At 39.0% G+C, this 22206-nt stretch overlaps 1 protein-coding gene across 2 annotated transcripts in view; it reads right to left on the bottom strand.

Moving 5' to 3' along the window:
* The window catches only part of REL (v-rel avian reticuloendotheliosis viral oncogene homolog), a 32990-nt gene extending 25336 nt beyond the window's left edge, over nt 1-7654 (bottom strand). For both annotated transcript variants that reach the window (XM_012639175.1, XM_012639176.1), the window contains exon 1: nt 7301-7654. In XM_012639175.1, coding sequence (XP_012494629.1) covers nt 7301-7322 — 22 coding nt within the window. In that variant the 5' untranslated portion in view covers nt 7323-7654. The remainder of the gene's footprint in view (nt 1-7300) is intronic.
* Nucleotides 7655-22206: the final 14552 nt, after the last annotated feature.

The raw sequence follows: 22206 nt of genomic DNA, 5'->3' as shown, positions 1-22206 counted from the left end.
AATATTCAGAAAGGGTAACACAGGGGGTCTTATCAGAGCAGTATGGGAAAGAAGCTGTTAGAATCCCACTCAGTCACTTTTAACAGTAAAATTGTGGAAATGTTATTAAAATCTCTTAGGCCAGATGCAGTGGCTCACACCTGTAATCCTAGCACTTTGGGAGGCTGAGGTGGGAAGATCATTTGAGGCCAGGAGTTCAAGATCAGCCTGGGCAACATCTCAAGACCCTGTGTCTGTCTGTCTCTCTCCCTCTTTCTCTCTCTATATAAACAAAATCTCTTAGTCTCCTCCTTTGTAAAATGGGGATAATAATAATGACACCTACTGCACAGGGTTGCTGTGAGGATTAGAGATTACATGTACTAAATTCTTAACAAGTGTCACACCTACAGATAATAAATGGTATCTATTATTATTTCAGATACTTTCTTGAAAACAATGATTTAGTGATACCATGATGGCATCACAACTGCTATTCTAAAGGACCTCCCAGAACAGTGAGACAAACAACACAAATTATCAGACTACAGAAGGGAGGAAAGCACTAACAAAATTCTGCAGAAAATGATAAAAGCAAAAGAGTTAGGAAGGCCTGTGTCAGAGGCAGGAAAAAGAATTAACGAAGCAAAAGAATGGGAAGAGAGATGAGGAAGAAGGAAGAGAGGTAGGTATTCTAGAGAAAAATGGAACAGTGTGTCCACAGAAATGTTTATTTAAGAATCATCAATGTAAATCAAATACACTTCCACTCTTAGAGAACCAAAAAACCAAAGCATGCTTGGCAATGTGGATTTTGTTGTTATGTGTGATGAAATCAATGAACGTTTTCATGCAGGGAAATCACATGATCAGACTGGCATTTTTGAGTAAGAATTCTAGTAGAAGTAAACACATTGAAGAGAAAAGGGAAAGCAAGGTGATCAGTTTAGATACTACTGTAATAATGTGGGCAATGATGAGGGTTTATCTGAAACATGGCAGTGATGATGGGAATGAAAGATTATTTCAAAGATAAAATTGACAGTACTTGGTGTCAGAGTTAAGAGAAATTAAAGAATCATCGACATCTCCATGGTTTCTACTCTGGGTTACTGAATAAAGTATTACTGTTACCTTTAATTCTATTCTGTTTGGTTCAAATTCCTTATGCTTGAATCTACTACCTATTTCCTTATTCAACAGACAAAAGAGACAGGGAAAACTTTAACCCAATCAAGTTCATAGTACTTATTTCAATTTTACTGAAAAACATAAGGCATATAGATGAGTATTTCACAGTTTGCATATCCTTGTATATTTCAAATTCACATTTCAATTTCAAATATTTCACATCCTCATATATGATTGTAGGAATATTTACAAAAAAGTACATTGTCCTCTCAATAGCTGTTAAAAATCAACAGTATTTTTTAAGTGACATCTTAAATAATTTGTGTGGTTGAACTAAAGGTCAAATAAATCCCTGCCCACTACTTATTTAAAGGTGTCTTGGTGGGAAATTGATACAGAATGACATCATTAATGCTAAGTGGTTAACTTTATCACTTAGGGGGTGAAGTGTGGGGATAAAAATGCTAGGCTCATAGTAACATTCAAAGTGAACATTCAAATATTTCATTGGTTACATGACACTTCTTTAGATAGTATATTTATAAAAAAAAGTCAGAAAAAAACAAAAGAACAGAAAAGCAGTTGTTTAAGATTAAATATAGAAAGATTTTTAAATAGTAAAAATAACATATATACTAGCACATAATATCAAGGAGTTAAAAATCCTCGAAATTTATTTTTCCTATTGCAGAAGCTCTTAATTGGTAAAAAGTCTCACTAACAACTAAGTAATAGAGTGTACTGTAATTTCTACATTCCCCTAGCTGGAAATAATACCCCTCTTCCTGTAAACTACCTATAATATTTTGTGTATAGCAATTATTATAAATAACCATAATTTTGGGAAGACTGTCTTTTTTCTTCTTAAAATAAAGCTACTTGTTTTATTTCTTCAAGCTACTTAAAGGCAGAAATTGTGTCTTACTCATCAGTGCCTTGTACACAGGCATTCAATAAATATTTGTTGAATGAATGACTAAAAATCTTAAGATCTTTTGTTTATGCAAGCTATTCAAACATTAAAGAACTATATTAATGATTAATCAGATTTTCTTTGATTCCACTACTAAGAAAAAAAATAGTGCCTTGTAGGTTCTAGAATTGCTATACCTTCATACTTTCTCATACTCATTCACATTCTGATTATCTGTGTTTATGATTTTAAAAAACTTCTCAGCTATAAATCACTTATATCATGTATCAGTATAAGGCACTAGCTACTTCCTTCCTCAGTACCGTGTTTTATAGTGCCATTCTTCCTGAAGATAAAAAGTGCTGAAATATAGTCATCTACGAAGTGGAAAAGGGTAAAATATAAATCAGGGAACTGTAGAGAAAATTAGTACTCTTAACTAAGATTACCACAAATCGCTACAGTTTTGAAAAGCATTGAAATGTCTTCAAAATTGGCTTTAAACAAGTTGATTACTGTATTTTTCTTTAACCAATACCATACAAGCTGGGATTGACTCCTGTATTTTGAACAATATTATAAAATGCTAATACAGATTAGAATAACATTTGAAGTACAGCCAAAATATCTGCAAGATACATTTATGCTTTTATTTGCACTTAGGCAAAAAAGAGTGCTATTTTAAAACATCATGATTACCTAATAAAGTATAGGTTTTTAAGGTTAAAAAATAAATTACATTGAAATAAAAGTTAGAAATGGATCAGAAATAGTCAGAAATAGATGAGTTAATAACTAAAATCTTATTGCTAGAATTAGGAACCAGCATAAAGTGTACAGTGTGAAAAAATTTTAATTATTTAATCATTTTAAAGCACCTTTATATACATTTCTCATTTGATCCTCTTAACTTTAATCTCCATAAAAAACCAAACAGAAATTATTATTCCATTTTACATATGATTAAAGTTCAAAATTATATGAAGTTATAAGAAAAAGAAATTATGAACGATATTAGCTAATATGACAGCTGGGATCAAAGAGCCAAATTTGAAAAACAGAATGAAAGCAACTGGAGGTAAAGTCACAATAACTGACAGAGCACATAACCTGCAATCTAAAATAAATGTAACCTACTTTAAGAAGATAATGCATCTTGGTATATAGCCAAGTGAGAATTCAGATCCAATGAAATCTCTAGGACAGAGTTCATACTAGGGGTGTACATCAGAATCACCTAGGTAGCTTTTTCAAAACATACATGCCCTGACCCCACCTGAGATCTGAAGAGAAACAGAAATCATCAAGGATAAAGCCCAGATGCATGTTTCTGAAAAAGCCTTCCAAGCAATTCTAATACACTCCTAATTAAGAACCACTGCCCTAAAACATAAAGAAGTGGAAACAACAATGTGCATATCCAGAGAAGCAATCCAAAAATTCAATTACAAGTATGGACTGGGTCATGGATAAACTAGACAAAGCAATTCTGGCTACTTGTAATTTCTTTTGCTCTCCTACTCAAAAAAGCTTACTCAAATGCAAGCAAGGGAAAAAGACATTTATAGAGATAGCCTTCAATTGCTTTAATCTATTTAAAAAGTAAATCATGTGCAAAACAAATATTGTAACCATTGTCAGTAACACATTTCTTGCAATACAGCACACGCCACAGTTGAGAAGAGCTGACTAGAATACATCTCTCACAGAGATCCTGGGTAACAGACTGCCAGAGACCCAAAGGAGCAAATAAATCTAACAATATATACTTTTCCAAATATCACCTCTACTCAACTTGGAGAAAAAGAAAGTAAGATCCATTCTTTTTTCCTCAAACCAGGTCTATCATGGACTAAAGTTGAGGTTTATTCCAATATATCAGGTTGACTTTCAATTGGGTTTTATGAATCCAAGTAAGGGAATTTTCAGACAAGTATTCGGCTGATGTATGCACCACAAGGTAAATTTAAAAATGTAAAAGATTTTGGCAATAGGCATTCTACTACCATGGAGGAAAAAAATTAAATCTTGAAAAAACTTTTTTACCTGCCAGGGTGAAAAAGTAGAGAAATTTTTAAATCCTCCCTGGATTATATAGATATTTAAATTAAAAACAGATGGCAGGACCAAATCACCTCTGTTGATTAACAGCCAGATTTAAAAATAAAAATATGGGAGGCCCAGATAAATATGAATTTTAGATAAATAATTTTTTTAGTATAAGTATATCCCATTCAATATTTGGGTCATGTGCCTACAAACACAATCATCTGCAGAGAACGCAGATGAGAGAAAGAACAAAAGGAAATTCTGAGTCCCTTAAATTGTATTTGAGAAAGATACTGCACACACCTCATAAGTTCCTAATTACGATTCATTATCTGACTCCTCAGTCATTACATTCACTCACTCCCTTTACTGTCTACCATGTATCACCTTAATTCTTTTATACCACTGTTCTCTCCACTTTTTGATGTGTTGCGTTTCTAAAACATTCATATTTGTGTGTGCAGTCTTTTACTCAAAAAAAAGGTTTCTTTAGCTATCCATTCCTAACTTCCAGCTGTTATTAAAGATTAGGATACACTTTACTTACATCATTTTCCCCCCTTACTCAAGAGAAAAGAAAAATTCTCTTGAAATTCACACTAGAAAAAGCTGGTAAGTAGTGCGGTTTACAAAAGCAATTTCTTTGTATAATTCTTATTATGTGACATAGCAGAACCATATTAAAGAAAAATGTGAATAAAAATAAATTATCTAAACTTTAAAACATATTTTACCAAAGACAGTACTAGTTACTAGTAAACAGAGTTATGTGCCACACAGGACATTTTGCTCTTTTTACTGAAATAAGCAGCTTTAAATTCAGACATAAAATACTTAATTTTACTTATAGTAAACAAAATAGATCATAAATATACAAGAGTAATGATTGGCTAACTATGTATCCCTTAGACAGGTTTGGGAACATTTTTCTTCACTATGCTTATTCGAATTATTCATGTCAAAAGACTGAAATCAAGGTGTAATTTTTTTTAAAAGGTAATGAAAAGCAGCTTGATACAAACTGTGAAATCCTAAATTATTAATCTGACAATTTACCTAAACACAATATAAAGTCCCAGCTACTCATGGCACTTACATAATTTTGCTTATAAGATTAGGATCTATGTTACTTTTACATTCTAGCTATCACATATTTAGCTACACATACCTATTTACATACAACGTCCGGTGAGAAATGAAAAAAAATGGTCTTAAATGCTTGGTAATCAATAAAAATACTTTTTGAGGTTTTAATACTACTTTACTACAATGTAAACTAGACAATGATAAACTAATCAAGCAAGTTTTTTGGTCACTCCTTTGGTTAAATTACTGTTGCAAAACAGAATGGGAATTTATAACTTCTTTAGTGAATATTTCTCTAAGATCTTTATAACTGATTAAGGAAGGTACACATGGAAAATTGCCTGGCAGTTTTCAAACTACTGAATTATATTTTAAACGACTTGTTACATTTTAAATAGCCCCATTTTAATGCAACTCTTCAGAAAAGACCCAAAACAAAAACCAAAAGATAATCACCCTACAACTCCAAACCTTTAAATTTTCCATTCCTTTAAACTTTTTCCCCTTTTATTTAGGGAATCCTTGGTCTTAACAACAGCACAAAATACAGTGTCATTAAACAAGTTTAAACTGTATCACATTTTAAAATCATGTAGATCTTACAATACTCTGAATAGAAATGGTTAGTTGTCTCTCTTTTTTGAAAAAAATCATAAGTATTACATTCATGCACTATATTAATAAAGTTTGATTAAATGGCTAAGAGCTCTTAATGGTATCTGGGAATTTGAAAAAATAAATAACCAAGAGGCTGATCCTTTTTTACTTATAATGCTAGCCATTCTTCACTACTTTCATACAAAATCTCCTTCTGATAACCAATAAATTAACCAAATATTAATATTTGAAGTCATCTTTGTACTTTTAATCTAAACATGCTTTGAATTTATAAATTTACAAGACTATCTGAAAGTCTGGGGTCACTTAAGCGGGTAAAGGGAAAGTTGAAATATTTTAAACTACACTTGTATTCTCACATGAAAACCACAGACAAACTGAAATCAAATGTCATGTGAAACACCCCAATTTCCTTTCCAGCCTACAGCAGTTAGCTATGGCATTGTTCTGTTCAACCCTTTAAAGAGGTTCTTTATGTCTTCTACTTCCTCTTCCCTACTAGACACCAGCCTTCAACCAAGCGTCACTGAACCAGGCAGTTGGGAGGATGCGGGTCAAGAATAAGCAAGCTCCCCGCTTGTGAAATGTTAGTACAGCATTTAACATACACTCTTAGCCCTCCCCGCCTTTCCTCACGCTGCTCCCTCTGCCTGGAATGCGCCCGGCATCCACCTTGCCAAAATCCTGGTTAAAGTCCAACTGGAACCCAGACTACTTGATTTACCCGCCTAGGCAGGCTACAGGCAGCCCTAAACCATGGCTGTGTAATGGGACTCTCTACCTTGCTCTGTAAGCTGTTTCTTAACAATTCATATGCATTTATTAACAGAAAATAAGTATCTGCATAAGTGATAAAGTTGTCTTCGTTTCTACCCACTATTTTAAGGCACGGATATTCTAAAAATCCTCTTTCCCCCCGAAAAAAAATCGACGTCTCTATTCCGTAAACTATTTTTATTTCACTGTAAAGGCTACCCACTCTGTGGAAGGAAGCAACAGTTCCACTTAAGATCTGTTAAAATACCACTGATGACTTTTAAAGCCGCGCCACATTTTGTACAAGTGTCAGCACAAGAGCGATCACCTCTTGGCACTTGATGAAATTAAACTAAAAAAGGGTAGAGCTCGTCCGAGGTCTGCAGGTTCCTCATTCTTGTTCTAAAACATAAAACCACCATTTCGATATAAATCACTTTTTAAATATGAGAGGTCCTCATCCTCCTTTATTTAGATTATTACTTCCCTAATCCTAAAATCAAGTCGTTGGGAATTTCTAAGGTTCCGGCTATTATGATAGGATCAAATTACAGAGAGTGGCTTTGATTTCGCACGCAAACCCCGAAGCAGGTAACTTTTTAAAAAGCTGACAATTTGCCAGATGTGGCGATTTCAAAAACAAAAATGCGCCACAGCCAAAAGTGAGCCGCCGAAACTCAGAGCAGCAAGACCCTCAAAAGAGCCCCTTCCCCGCGGCGCAGGCCCGGGCCGCACCTCAGTGCTGGACGCCGCGCCGGCAACACTCACCGGAGGCCATGGCTCCGCTCATCGCGCCGTCCCGCAGGCAGCTCCAAGCGTCCGGGCCGGAGGTGGCCGCAGCCAGTCAGTCAGGAGACCGAGGGACCTCTGCCGGAGAGACCCCCAGTCCCCCTGACCACCCCTGGGGCCTCCTCCTCCTTCCCGCCCTCCTTCGGGCTTGCGGCTCACACCTTCCCACCCCCTGAATTCTCGCGCTTCCGGTCGCCCGGCGCTGCCCTTCCAGGGTGCTGGAGCCAGGGCAGGGACAGGAGGCGGAGCGGGCGAGAGCCGAGCGCCCGCGGAGCAGAGAGGCAGGCAGCCCGGCGGGAGGGGGATTTCCCGCCGCTGACGTAGGCCCTTCGCCACCGCCTTCCCCCCGGGGGCGGGGGGCGGGGCGTCCTCGCGGCGGCGCGCTAGCGTCCGCCCCCGCGGCCAGCAGCCACCCCGCCCCCGCGCGTGCGCCCCCGCAGTCGTCGCAGGCTGGGTGTGGGGTGTCGGCGGAGCGGGAGCGCGGGGGTCTTCGGGAGCTAGGGGTCTTCAGGAGCGCAGGGCTCGGCTGCAGCCGGGAGATGACGCCTCGGAGCGTGTGAAGGCCGCCAGCTCCCGAGAAATCCCCCTCCTCCACGTTGTTCTTCCGAGTGTGGTTTAAAGTTCAGGAGCGGGCGGGCGGGTGTGGTGACGTCGAGAGGGCCGGCCACCCGGGCGCGTTTGGGGGCGGGCCGGGCGGCGGAGCGGGGCCGACCCTCCGGGCTCGGAGGAGGACGGCCGGGGTTTTCGATAGGTGGTTCCCCCTCTTCCCGATTTCGCACATGCAAATCTCCACCCCCGCGCCGGCGGGCATCGGAGCCCTGGGGGGTCAGTGCGGTAGCCGCCGTGCCTGCGTTCATTTGTAATTCCTATATTTGCATACGGGGACCCCCCCCCCCACCGTCTGATTTTCCCTCTTTCTGTCTAAATTGCAAGGGCTCTGTTAACTGCGTATTTTACCTACTAAAGCCTTTTAAACTCAAAAGGTCGGCGCCGCGAGATCGTTACCTTATCAGTACGCAGTGTGCTCAAGTTTAGCGAAGTGGATACTGTGTCCTGAGATTTCACAGATAGGGAAGAGCAAAGGGGGAATGCACGAACGTTTAGTGCGTTAAAGGCTCTAGTATAGTTATATTTCCTTCATTTGCTTAGCACCTGGTGTCAGATGGTTAATTTACTTCATCTGTGACGTATTATCATTTTATAGGTGGAGTAATTGGGGTTCAGAGAAGTCAAGTAACTTGTACATACAGAACTTCAGAATGCTGATAAAAGGAAAAGCACGGGTTAAACCCAGGGCTGTGTGACGCCAAACTTCGTGCTCTTTCCTCTGTCCCTTACTGCGTAAAATAAGTATGGAGGGGGGATAGGGGAATCAGAGTGCCATACAAGTGTTCCGAACCGAAAGAGCCAGTTGAAGAAATGATTAAAAAATAAAATATCCTGCCAACCCCAAAATATCCTTTCCACAAAATGCACAATGTACAAAATAATGAAACAGTTTTATTATTGGATATGCATTAAACCATACTGTGATGCATGTCACAGGCAATTCACTAAAGAGATTGCAAAGACAAAAAAGAAATCTCACCCTTTCATATAACCAGGCATTACATACCTGGTAATTGTCTTTATCCAAAGGAAAAATAATGGGAAGTTACATCTTGGAGCCAAGAGCCAAGGCTTAAACATAGAGACTGGGAAATGGGGCACCATCCTCCTTGATGTTCACATTTCAAAGAGATGGCTCCAAGGCTCTGGAGAAAGACCTTTTGAGGGTGCAAAACTGGCAAAAGGCTTATTTAGCTTTTTAAAAGATACATATACATTTCAAAGAGACAGAGAAAGCATTTACAATTTCAGTTTTTCTAAGGCTATTCCTAAATGAAAAGGAGTTCTTTGTCTTTTGTGGCACCTGGAAAATTTTCCATTTTAATTTTTTTTAGATTTGTATTTACCCTACAGTCCCAAATTTCAGAGCTGTAAAGGTGAACTGAGCACAGATGTTTAAGAATCCATTAGGAGGATGAGGAACAAATAGGAATAGGAAATATTTTGCACCTATTTGTTTTTGTTACACCTCCAAAAACAGATTGGTTTCAGGTGCTCCTCGAACTTAATAGGGAATAATAGTGTTTATTTATTGAGGACTTTTGGACCTAACAGAAGCAGCTCCAGTTGCAGAACCCCAGACGAGTCTTAAAAACACTCCAATTTATGAAATCACAAGCTACAACTTAGGAGATTTAGTGCAACTACAGAATTTTGAACTAATTAGTTTTTTATTTTTCAAGGACTCATTTAAATCTCCCCACTAATACTATGGCATGTTTATATTTATTTTCAGGGCTGCTTTTATTTGTCACATGACCAACCTATGGATTTTTGTTATGTTTTTAAAAGCTTTTTCTGTAACTCTTTCACTACTTTTTAAATTAGTTGAACCTTCTTTTCAAAGATTCAGCTCATCATGAAGAGTGAAAATATTTTACTTGTGCAGGATAATCTTATTTAGGGGAAAAAAGAGGAAAATTAAAAGACAATGTGATGGATGGACTAAAAACAACAGCGAACATAAGTAGTGATTCTGATTTTTTTTTTTTTTAGGACTTATACTGGAAAAAAAATTACAGCTGATAGGCAGCCAATTTTGGGGGATTATAGAGAAGAATAGTGCATGGTATTTTTCCTCAAGGGCTTACAGTCTTGGATATTCTTCATTCAATTAAACAAATATCTACTCCATGCCAGGTATTTCTCTAGGTAGTGGCATATAGACTAATAAGACAAAAATCTGTCTTCATGTATCTGTGTCCTAATAAAATATTTTATTACTTTATTGTTATAAAGAAAATAAGACAGTGGGGTAGGAAGTGACTGAGGGAGAGGAGATGCTCTGAGGAGGTGACAGTTGAGCTGAGTCCTAAGTGATACAAAAGGCATCCACAGGGAGATTCAGGGAAAGAACATTCCAGTGAGAGCAACAACAGGCACCAAGTCCTTGAGGTAAAAAAGAGCTTATTTGAGGCCTAGAAGGAGGCCAAACTAGAGTCAACTGAATGAGGGTGAAGAGGTAAGCAGGGGCCAGATCATGTATTAATAGGACCTTGTAGGCCACAGCACAGAGGATGGATTTTATTTTAGTTGCATATGGAAAGCTCTTGGAGAGTTTTAAGCACATACTTGATTTATGGTTACATTTTGAGATGTTTACTCTGGCTGGTGTGTTATACTGTTAGTATACACTAACTAGGGGCAAGAGAAAAGGCAGCGCCGTTGGGAGGCTGCTGCCATAGTCTAAACGAGAAGTTCAGGTGGTTTGGACTACTAGTGTTTTATCAGGGGAAATGGTGAAAAGAGGTCAGGTTTAGTGAGATATTTTGGTGACAGAGTCATAAGGACTTGCTGGTGGATTGGATGCAGGTGGGAGGGGGAAAAAGGAATCAGGGATAACTCCCACATTTTTGGCCTGAGCAACTGAGTAATGAAGAAGGCTAAGTAATGAGTAAGGGGTTTGAGAGGGAAAACCAGGAGTTGTGTTTTAGACATGTTAAGTTACAGATGACTGTTAGACATCCTAGTAGATAGCTGGATATACAGAACTAAAGCTAAAGGGAGAGGGCAGGACTAGAAATAAAGACTTGGGAGTCAGTAGCATTTTCTTTAAGATAATACCACCCAAACAAAGAGCACCGATTTGGGGGGCATGGTAAGGGAGGCCTTAGGATCCTCCAAGACTTAGAGAACTAGTATAGAAGAAGGAGCTGCCAATGAAGTAGGAAGAAAACCAAGAGAGAGTGGTGTCCTAGAGAGGGTTTCAAAAAGAATAGAGTGGTCAGCTGTTTTAAATGATGCTGAGACGTTGAAAAAGGTGAGAATAAAGAAATGACCTTGAATTTGGCAAGACAGAGGTCATTAGAGACCGTAATAAGAACTGGAGGCCGGGTGTGGTGGTTCACGCCTATAATCCTAGCACTCTGGGAGGCCAAGGTGGGAGGATCACCTTGAGCTCAGAAGTTCGAGACCAGCCTGAGCAAGATCGAGACCCCATCTCTACTAAAAATAATAGAAAAAAAAAATTAGCCGAGTGACTAAAAATAGAAAAAATTAGCCAGGCGTGGTGGTGCACACCTGCAGTCCCAGCTACTCTGGAGGCTGAGGCAGGAGAATGGCTTGAGCCCAGGAGTTTGAGGTTGCTGTGAGCTATGATGACACCAATGGCACTCTAGCCCGGGTGACAAAGGGAGACTGTCTCAAAAAAAAGAAAAAAGAAAAAAAAAAGAACCCCGTCGATAGAATGGTGAAGATGAAAGCTGAATTGGAGCAGGTTGAGAAGAGATGGATGGAAATAGTTGGCGTAGACAACTCTTCGAAGAGTGTTAAAGGAAACAGAGAAATGAGGCAATAGCTGGAGGAGGATGTGGATTTGTATAAGGGAAAGGGCTGTCACTCACAACCTCAATCCCAACAGATTAACACAAAGTTTATCACTTGAGTCACAGTCCAATGTGAGTTGGATGGCTTTCCTCCAGCAGTGACCCAGGTGCCTTCCCTGTCGTAGCACCAATATGTAGCCTTCACAGTCACCTTGGCAAAGGAAAAAGAGTAGAGGATCACAAAGGAGAGTATGGGTCTGGCCTAAAAGTGGAATACCTTACTTCTGGTCACAGTCTGCCTTCCACAGGGTCCCCACAGGGGGACTGAGAAATATAATTTGAGAAATGTAATTTAGCTGTGTGCCCAGGAAGAAGAGAGAAAAATGGCTATCAGTGAGCACTAGCAATCTCTGGCACGGAAGTTTTATTTCATCTACAGAGGGTGATATTAAAGCATATTTGCGTAAACATGGGATTAACTCAGTAGTGGAGGAGAAATTAATGATGGTAGAGAGAAAGGGAGTAATTATGTGAGTGAGGAAGGGAGAAGGGCTGCAATCCGGAGCACAGGTGGTGGGGCCATAGATTGGAATGGGGGTACTTCCGTGGTAACGAGAAGGAAGGCAGAGGCTGGGCCCAGTGGCTCACACCTGTAATCCTAGCACTTTGGGAGGCCAAGGTGGGAGGCTCATTTGAGGTCAGGAGTTAGAGACCAGCCTGAACAAGAGTGAGACCTCCATCTCTACTAAAAATAGAAAAATTAGCTGGGCGTGGTGGCGAGTGCCTGTAGTCCCAGCTACTTGAGAGGCTGAGGCAAGAGGATCGCTTGAGCCCAGGAGTCTGAGGTTGCAGTGAGATATGGTGACACCACTGCACTCCAGCCTGGGCAACAGAGGAAGACCCTGCCTCAGAAAAAAAAAAAAAAAAAACTAGAAGGAGGGCAGAGAACATGGTGGATTTGATGGTGCAAAGACAAGTTAATCAGTCAAATTTCCTTTTTTTTTGGTGAAGTAAAGTTAAGCTGAGAGTAGAGGGCAAAGAGTGAATGGAAGGGTTGAGGAAGAGAAGAAAACTGAAAACATAGTAAACATGGTCTGAGAGTGGAACTTTAGAAAGTGTATCTGGCTGTACTGAATGCCCATTGGAGATTTGTGGTCACAAATGTAATGTCAGACCTGTAAAGAGTATTTCTGATATGGTTTTTAGCCCATGGGTATCACTGGGCAATATTATCCTGAAAAAGAAGATAAAGAACTAAGAAAATTGAAATCTAAATGGAAATGTGTGGGAGGGATGCATAATACCTCCCAACTCATGCATAGTCCCTGCATGATCTCATCCATTGTCATTAGTTTCCTATGGTCCCAGCATCATATATCTAGCCCAGATCTTTCCCTGGGCTTCAGACCTATATGTCCAGTTGTCTGCTAGACACTTCTGGTGGGAGATACATAGGCATCCCAAACTGAACATACCCACTATCTTCTCTCCCAGGTTTACTCTTCCTCCCATATTCTCTGTACCACCATCTGTCCAGACCCAAGCTAGACACTTGGGGACCATCATTGGCTTTCTAATCATCGCCCGTCTACCCCACAACATTCAATCACCATATCCTGTTGATTTTACCAATCAAATACAAATCCATCCCTTCTCCAATTTGACTGCCACTGTCCTTGTTCAAATCTTCATCATATCTCATCTGAACTACTGTAATGGTTTCCTAACTATTGTGTCTGTCTACACGTTTGTCCCCTTTAAAAACCATTCAAACCTATTGCTGCTTGAGTCATCTGTATTAATGCACATCAGACCATACCACTCCTGTGCTTTAAAATCATCAGTTGCTCTCATTAGCCTTGGACTCTTGCACATGGCATCCAAATTCCTCCATAATCTGGCCACTGCCTTTCTCCAGCCTCTTCTTGTGCACTCCTTGTCTTGCACTTTACCCCTCATGGGACTGCTTTAGAGAACCTCGTATCTGTAAACCATGTGGTTTTTTTGTCTCTCTGCCTTTGCTCATGCTTCTCCCTCTGCCTAGAATGCTCCTCCCCAGAGACATGCCATGTTCAAGGATTGAAAGATTCAATTTTGTAAGTTATCAGTTCTCCCCAAATTAATCTGTAGATTTAATGAATCCCAATTGAAACCCCAGTGTATATTTTGTGGGTATTTCATAAGGTGATTCTTAAATGTATATAGAAATGCAGAGGTCCTAAAATAACCAAGGAAATATTAAAGAATAAAACAATAGCATATACTACTGTATATCCAAATGTATTATAAAACTACAAAAATTAAGATAGTGTGGTATTGGCACAAGGTTAGAACAATAGGCTTAATTGACAAATTCCATTTGTATCCATTTGACAAATGGAACAATGGGCTGAATTAGAAAATCCAGAAAGAGACCCATATATATACAATCACTTGTTTATAAGTCTCCACTACAATTCTTTGGAGAGAAAGGAGGTCTTTTCAATAACTGGTGCTGGGACAAATTTGATAACTATATGGAAAATAATGAAATCTGACTCCAACCTCATACCATACTCCAAATATTATTTTAAATAGGTCATCATAGACCTAAATGTGAAAAGTAAAATAATAAAACTTGTGTAGGAGAGTGCCTTCATAACCTTGGGATAGGCAAAGAGTTCTTGAACATTACACAAAAACATTATCAAAGAAAAGAAATTGAACTTAATTAAAATTAAGTTAAAAACTCCACTAGGATAGTGAAAGGGCAAGCCACATATTATTGCAAAAGACACTTGCAATACATACATCTAATAAGAACTCTGGCATCCATGGAGATACTCTGGTCAGATCTTCCTTCTAGAGAGGATCTGTCTCACCTTTCATGCCAAGGCCACACATTTCCTTAGAAGCACCTAACTAATTATAAGCACAGCGGAGATAAAAGGGCTATCTCTGGCCAGCATAGGACTTCTCTATCTGCAATATTTGTGGCAGAGCTCCCATTGGACTGGCTGAGACTTTCTCAAAGATGCATTCCAGTCCGATTCTCTTTCTCCCAAATTCTCCTTCCTTCCCCCTTTCTTTTCATAGGTATCAGGCCTGTATCTTAAGATTTTCCTTACCTGTAACTTTTTTCTTTTCCCTTTATCTTTTTCATAGATGTTTCCTCCAATAAATCTCTTGCACTGCTAACTTCATATAGGCATCTACTTCCCAGAGGACCCAACTGATATTTCTATCCAGAATATATAAATAACATCTACAAATCAATAAGAAAAAGATAGATAACCCAATTTGTTAAATGGTACTCAAACAGGTAAGGGGGATAACCAAGTGACTAATAAGCCTATAAAAAGGTGCTCAGCATCACTAGTTATCAGGTAAATGTACATAAAAACCACAATGAGATATTGTTACACCTCCATCAAAATGACTAAAATTAAAAGGATAATACCAAAGGCTGGTGAGGCTGTGGAACAAATGGAATTCTCTTAAATTGTTTTGTGAGGGTATAATTTGGTAAAACAACCTTGGAAAACTGGCAGTATCTACTAAAGCTAATGTATAAATACCCTATGATCCAGCAGTACTGCTCTTGGATATATACACAACAGAAATAAGTGGTTGTATCCACCAAAAGATGGACAAGAATGTTCAACGCACCTTTATTCATATTACCCCCAAATTAGAAATAACTCATATATTCGTCAACAGTAGAATGGATAAACTGTGATATATTCATACAATGGATTTCATCCCAATAATGAAAAAGAATATACTATTGCTGTACAATATGGATGAAACTCGTAATGTTAAGTGAAAAGTCCATACACAAAAAAGTATTATATATACTGTATGAATTGATTTATATCAAGTTCAAAAACAGATAAAACTGATACTGTAACATAGGTCAGAATATTAGGTACCTTTTGAGAGTGGACATTGACTAGAAGCAGGCCTGAGGGAGTGTTCTGAGTTGCTGGAAATGTTCTATATCTTGATTTGGGTGGCGGGTTACAAAGACTCTCTCCTTTACCAAACTCTAGGAGCTTGTCTGAGCCCTTGTCTCCGGTAAGCCTCAACCTTGGCGTATAAGTAAGTACCGCAGAGTCTGAACACAAATAATTTCATCCCCCCCAAAACACACACACACACACACACACACACACACACACACACACTCACACACACTCACACACTTGAACAAACACTAGCACATCCCTAGGTGACTTCAGCCACCTTAAGTACCTACCTGGGAAAGTTCAAGGCTGCCAAAAGAATGTATATTTGTTCTAGTTCTGAGACTATGGGGGACCACAGTGTTTGATTTTATTCTGAAACTTTGCTGTAACCACGTCTGTTCAGTGTAATGACAGGTGTCTCTTGTTTTTTCAACAAAAAAATCTCTTATGGAGCAATTTCACTTCTTATCTCTCATTCTTTTCCATATTCTGAAATCACAGATATGGAACACATCTACTTGCTAATAGGATTTGTTTGTTCCTTAAAGGATTGTGACTTTTTGATTGCTGCATCATTTAAAAAAAAAAAAAGATTTCATATGTGTAAGCTATGTTCTTTAATATCAAGAGTAGTGATTCTCTGCCTTTTCAGATCAGTGCCTACTGGTATATAACATATATTTGTAACATCAGCTTAACTAGCCTGAAGTGAAATTTATAGATATGATCTACCTTACATGAACATATTCAGACAAAAATAATGCTCTAACAGCAATATCACGGAGAAATTTTAAAAATGGAATTTGTAAAAAAAAAAAATTGCTTCACTATGTAAATGCTTGGGCAGGACTACATTAAAAGACATAATGAAGTTGTCAGATGTTTGCACCTGCACAAAGAATCACTGTGAATGAAAGTGCTGTAAATACAGCTTGATAGTACTGTGTGGTATTGGTGAGCTGTTAGACTTGCAATTTTTCAACTTTTAAAAAATTTTTGAATAAAACAATCCGCCCTCCATTAATGCAATATTTGCATTCCTTGGAAATTCACTGTATGTTAAAACCACACAAAAAATATTCTGTGTTTATGTATAAAAGGGAGTTGTGTCTTAGGCTTATATTATTATAATAGGTTTTTCACCTACATGAATATGAATGGTGGGACTTTGGAAAATCATGATGGTGGGAGACAAGTCTTGGTTGTGCTGGACCGTCCCTTGCAGAGCATCTAGCATCCCTTATCACCCTAGCAGTGAGCGCTAATAGTGTTCCCAAATCATTGTGACAACTAACAGTCTGGTCATAGATTTCCAAAACATCCCCGATGGTTTGAAACAGGAGTTCTTAAATTTTGGTGGTCATAAGAATCACTTGGGGAGCTTGTTTGTCATGGAGATTCCTTGGCCCCACTCTGAGAAATTCCGATTCAGTAAGTAGGAGAAGATCTCTGAAATCTACATTTTTTAGTGACTATCCTAGGAGTTCAGTCCCTCAGAACTTACTTTGACAAGCTTTGCTTTATTTATTTTTTTATTTTTTGTAGCGACAGAGTCTCACTATGTTGCCCAGGCTGGTCTCGAGTTCCTGGCCTCAAGCAACCTCCTGCCTGAGCCTCCCAAAGTGCTGGGATTATAGGTGTGATCCACCTCACCCAGCAAGCTTTGCTTGAGACAACAGCCATGACACTCAGCTTACCATGTTCCACTTAATAATCTCAGCAGAGACCAATTTACCCCTAAGAACCTTTATATTTAGAAATATTCATTTACTATATTTATGGTTTTTTTTTTTTTTGAGACAGAGTCTCACTGTGTCGCCCGGGCTAGAGTGCCGTGGCGTCATCATAGCTCACAGCAACCTCAAACTCCTGGGCTCAAGCGATCCTCCCACCTCAGCCTCCTGAGTAGCTGGGACTACAGGCACGCGCCACCATGCCCGGCTAATTTTTTTCTATATATTTTTAGCTGTTCGATTAATTTCTTTCTATTTTTGGTAGAGACAGGGTCTCACTCTTGCTCAAGCTGGTCTCAAACTCCTGAGCTCAAACGATCCGCCCGCCTCGGCCTCCCAGAGTGCTAGGATTACAGGCATGAGCCACTGCGCCCGGCCTACTATATTTATGTTTTAAGACTGTAAAATTGCAGTAGTAGTGCTGGCAGTAAATTTTATTGCTATCACTTTAATGACACTAACAAAAATTGTATTAGTTGAGAATTACAATAATACTGTTGTGTATATTTTTGTTACTGTAATACTTATATAACAGAAATAAGTTTCAAAACACAAGTGGTAATAGGGGTTATGTGGGGAAATAGGTGAGTGTCAGAAAAACAATGGATAGTGTTAGGTGAAGTTAGGAAAAGTACTTGGAAGTGACAGGGGAGCCCCAGGTTAATTGTAGCCTACCAAGGAGTTCAAGTGGACAAAGGGCAAAAAGGAAATGGCATGCCACCCTGTCTGACATCCTACCCATGTGACATCTCTTTTTCACTACCTGTTGAGAACCAGGCACAGCTCTGGAGTTTGATTGGAAGCCTTTTTTTTTTTTTTTTTTTTTGTGAGCAGAGTATGTAGCTCCTCCACTAGGCCTAGGATACTCCTTTCCTAGTGCAAGCTGTTTAGGGAGAAGCTGCTTGGTGAACCAGGAGTAAGGGAAAGTGAGTAAGAGTGTCTTGAGTAATATTTATTGGAGGCTGTGAAAAAGAATTTGAATCTTAGCTCGGCTGAGATTACTAACTGTGGGACATTGCCCAAATCACTTAACCTCTCTGTGCCTATATGCTCATCTGGGTTTTACGTGTGGGTAATAATATAGTACCTACCTCACAGGCTTGTTGGGAGGACTAGATGAGGTCACTAATGTAAAGTGCCTGACACGAGGAAGATACTAAAAAATATTAGCAGGTTTTTTTTTCCTGTTTTATTATAAAAATTTTGAAATATATAGCCAAGTTGAAAAAATTTTACTGGGAACTTGTATACCCATCAAGTAGATTCCACCACTAGTATTTTAACTACACTTACTTTATCACCTACATGGTCATTTTTCCATACCTCTGTCCATCCATTTAGATATCTGATTTTTTAAAAATGTATTTCAGGCCAAGTGTAGTGGCTCACGCCTGTAATCCCAGCACTTTGGGAGACTAAGGCAGGAGGATTGCTTGAGGCCAGGAGTTTGAGACCAGCCTGAGCAACATAGTGTGACCCCCATCTCTACAAAAAATAAGAAAAACTAGCCAGGCAGGATGGCACTCACCTGTAGTCTCAGCTATTCAGGAGGCTGAGGCAAGGGGATCGCTTCAGCCTAGGAGTTCAAGGTTACAGTGAGTTATGATTGTGCCACTGCACTACAGTCCAGGCCACAGAACAAGACCCCATCTCTAAAAAGAAGGAAAAAAAGTATTTCAAAATAAATTGTAGACACTGGTATACTTCCTTCTAAATACTTAAACAGAGTATATAAGCAGTTATTCTTACACATCTCTCATAACCAGAATGATCCTGTTCATCGGATTCTCAATGTATCTTTCCCTCAGAAAATCCTAAATAAACAGCCATATTTCCTCCCTTTGATACCCTCTTTATCTGAGTTACCTTTCCTCTGTTACATAGTTTATTCGGATATTTTACATCAATTGAGGACACAAGGTCCTTTTACAAAAAAATTAAGCTTTATGGAGACTACACCCTAGTCCCAGTTCAAGTACCACAAGTCACTGCCCACCTGGCTGTAGTGAGGGAGGAGTTCCTTGCACCACTAAGGACAAGTAGCTGCAACAGCTGGACTCAGCCAGTGGCCAGCCCCCACCCCTACTCTGCTGTTACTTACCACATGAGTATTGTTTTAGATCCCTGAAATTCACATCCATGAGGTTGTAAAAGACAAAAGTAAGGGGGAAAAAAACACCTCGTAAAGAATGAGGATTAGGATCTATAAATTAGTTTTTAACAGCCTAGAATCGTTCCCACTTTCTTCATCATACTGAAGCAGTCTGTGAGAATGGCTGCAATGCTTGCTGAAGGAGGTAATATTTAAGCAGGATGAATGCCATTTAGTTAAGTGGAGAGGAAGGGAGGGAAAGAAAGAAAATGTGAGCGCTGGGAAGACCGGGACAGTCAAAGCAGAGAGTGTGTGGCAGGCAGTGCTAGCTGGCTTGTCTTCTTTTTCTGTGAAATTGTAGCCTGATATGTGGTTGCTCAGCTGTGCTATATCTCCCACCCTTCCTTGAGTAGAGAGGAACACTCACTCCTAGGCAGAGCCTTTAAGATGGTGGGCCTGCTTCTTTTTTGCCTTCTTGATCCAGATTCAGTTGCACTGTTGAGGACAATGTCCTGCAGGTTATGGCTGAGAAACAAGATGGAAGGAACCTGAACGATTGCATGGAGCAGCCCAGAACTCAGACAATAAAGAAATGAATTTCTTTCTTTTTTGAGGCATTGAATTTGGGTCTCTTTGTTTTAGCAGCTAGTATTACATTAACTAATATGGGTATATGTTAGGAAACAGAGGGAAATAAGGTTAAAATCTGGTAATGGAGGGGTTAGAATGCCAGGAGGAGTAGTCTGATTTTATCTCATAAGTAATGGAAGAATATAGCCAGTGCTTACAGTTGTGGTGATGGAGCTGTGTTTCAGGGACATCAGACTGGTAGCAGATAAAGCTTCCACTAAGACATTGTTGCAGTGAAACAAATCTGAGCCTTAAAGAGACCAGGATATTGAGCATGGAAATGAAATAAAATGGAGAGGAAGGAAAACAATCAAGAGATACTACAAACAGAAGTTATGTTAATGGGTACGATATACATTAACATAGAAGAAATAAGACTTATTGTTTGATAGATCAGTAGAATGACTATAGTTAACATTTATCTACTGCACATTTCAAAATAGCTAGAAGAGGATAATTTGAATGTGCCTTAGCATTAAAAAAGGATAAATATTTAAGGTGATAGATATCCCAGTTATCCTGATTTGGTCTTTACACATTATGTGAATGTGTCAAATTATCATGTGTACCTCAAAAATATGTACACCTATTATGTATCAATTTAAAAAACCCTCAAAAAAAGTTATATGCTTTGGTGACCAACTAGATATAGGGAATTAAGGAGAACCAGGAATCAAAGAAATGTCCCAGGTTTCTAATCTTAAAAACTGCTGACACAACAGGAATGGCTGTCAGGATAATGGAATTGTATATTCATAGTTTGGGGTTTGGCAGCAGACCTACATCCTGTCATCATCAGTTTTGCCTGTTCTCCCTCTTGTCCAACTCAAGTCCACGTGCCACCATTTTTAAAGCAAACTTTAGTGGGACAGGACAGTCCCTAAAACTACAGCTCCGAGGAAACCTGCCCCACTCACCTATTTTCATTTAAGGAACTGAAACATAAGGTTAGTGAACACCCAGAGGAAGGAAATCTTAGTATATTAAAACTTCAAAAAGCATTCATAAAATATTCGTTCTTAAAAAGCTTCTCTCTTTTTAATCTTTATATTATGTAGGCCCCATAGTATTGTATGCTGGTTTTGCATGTATAGCACTGTTTGGAAGTATGACAGTGCTCTAACTTGGTTTCTGTAACAGTAGTAATATCTGATGTTTCACAAACATGAGATCCAATAATTGTTCATTATTAGCATTTAGAATTAGCATTTTTCAGAACTGGTAATAAAGTCATCATCACCGTAAAGTCATATGATGACTCTGATGTGTCTCATCAGAAGATAGTTAAACTTTAAGTTGAGAAGGAACACTATAGATCATTTAGTCCATCTCCCTCATTTTACACATAAGGGAAAAGAGGCACAGAATATTTAAGTAATTTGTCTGTGTTCATACAGCTAGTTGCTGAGTTGAGACTTGAAACCAGACCTCCAGACTCTTGGTTTGGATCTTTTTCCACTATGTCACATTGCATTTCAAAATATGACCTAAGACATAAAGCAATATAAAAATTTTCATTTGCTAACTAGCAGCCATAATCTTACCAATAAAAATGCTAACATATGAAGGCTTAGCTTAGATACAGGGTCTGCATCTTGTAAGACTCTCATGTTCTTTTCCCAAAAATTCTCAATTCAATACCTCTGTGGGAAATAAAAATCAGTACTTTTACTTCCCTAATAAAGGGATTGACTTTGTCTAGCTTTTTTTTTTTTTGAGACAGAGTCTCGCCGGTCACCCCAGCTAAAGTGAAGTGGCATCATTGTAGCTCACAGCAACCTCAATCACCTAGGCCCAAAAGATCCTCCTGCCTCAGCCTCCCAAGTAGCTGACACTACAGGCACGTGCCACCACACCTGGCTAATTTTTCCATTTTTTGTAGAGATGGAGTCTCACTCTTACTCAGGCTGGTCTCGAATTTCTGAGCTCAAGCAATCTTCCTGCCTCAGCCTCCCAGAGTGCTAGGATTACAGGCATGAGCCACCATGCCCAGCCCAAGTTCTTTAATAATATTAAAAATCTTTAACTTTTTGCTAAACTTTATGTTTAAACTACAACCTAAAAATACACATATAAAATACACACGTAAAACGTTAAAGAAAGATTGGAA

This window comes from Propithecus coquereli, unplaced genomic scaffold (genome assembly GCF_000956105.1).
Source record: "Propithecus coquereli isolate 6110/MARCELLA unplaced genomic scaffold, Pcoq_1.0 Scaffold138, whole genome shotgun sequence".
Taxonomy (NCBI): Eukaryota; Metazoa; Chordata; class Mammalia; order Primates; family Indriidae; genus Propithecus; species Propithecus coquereli.
This window is presented reverse-complemented; position numbering and strand designations above follow the sequence as displayed.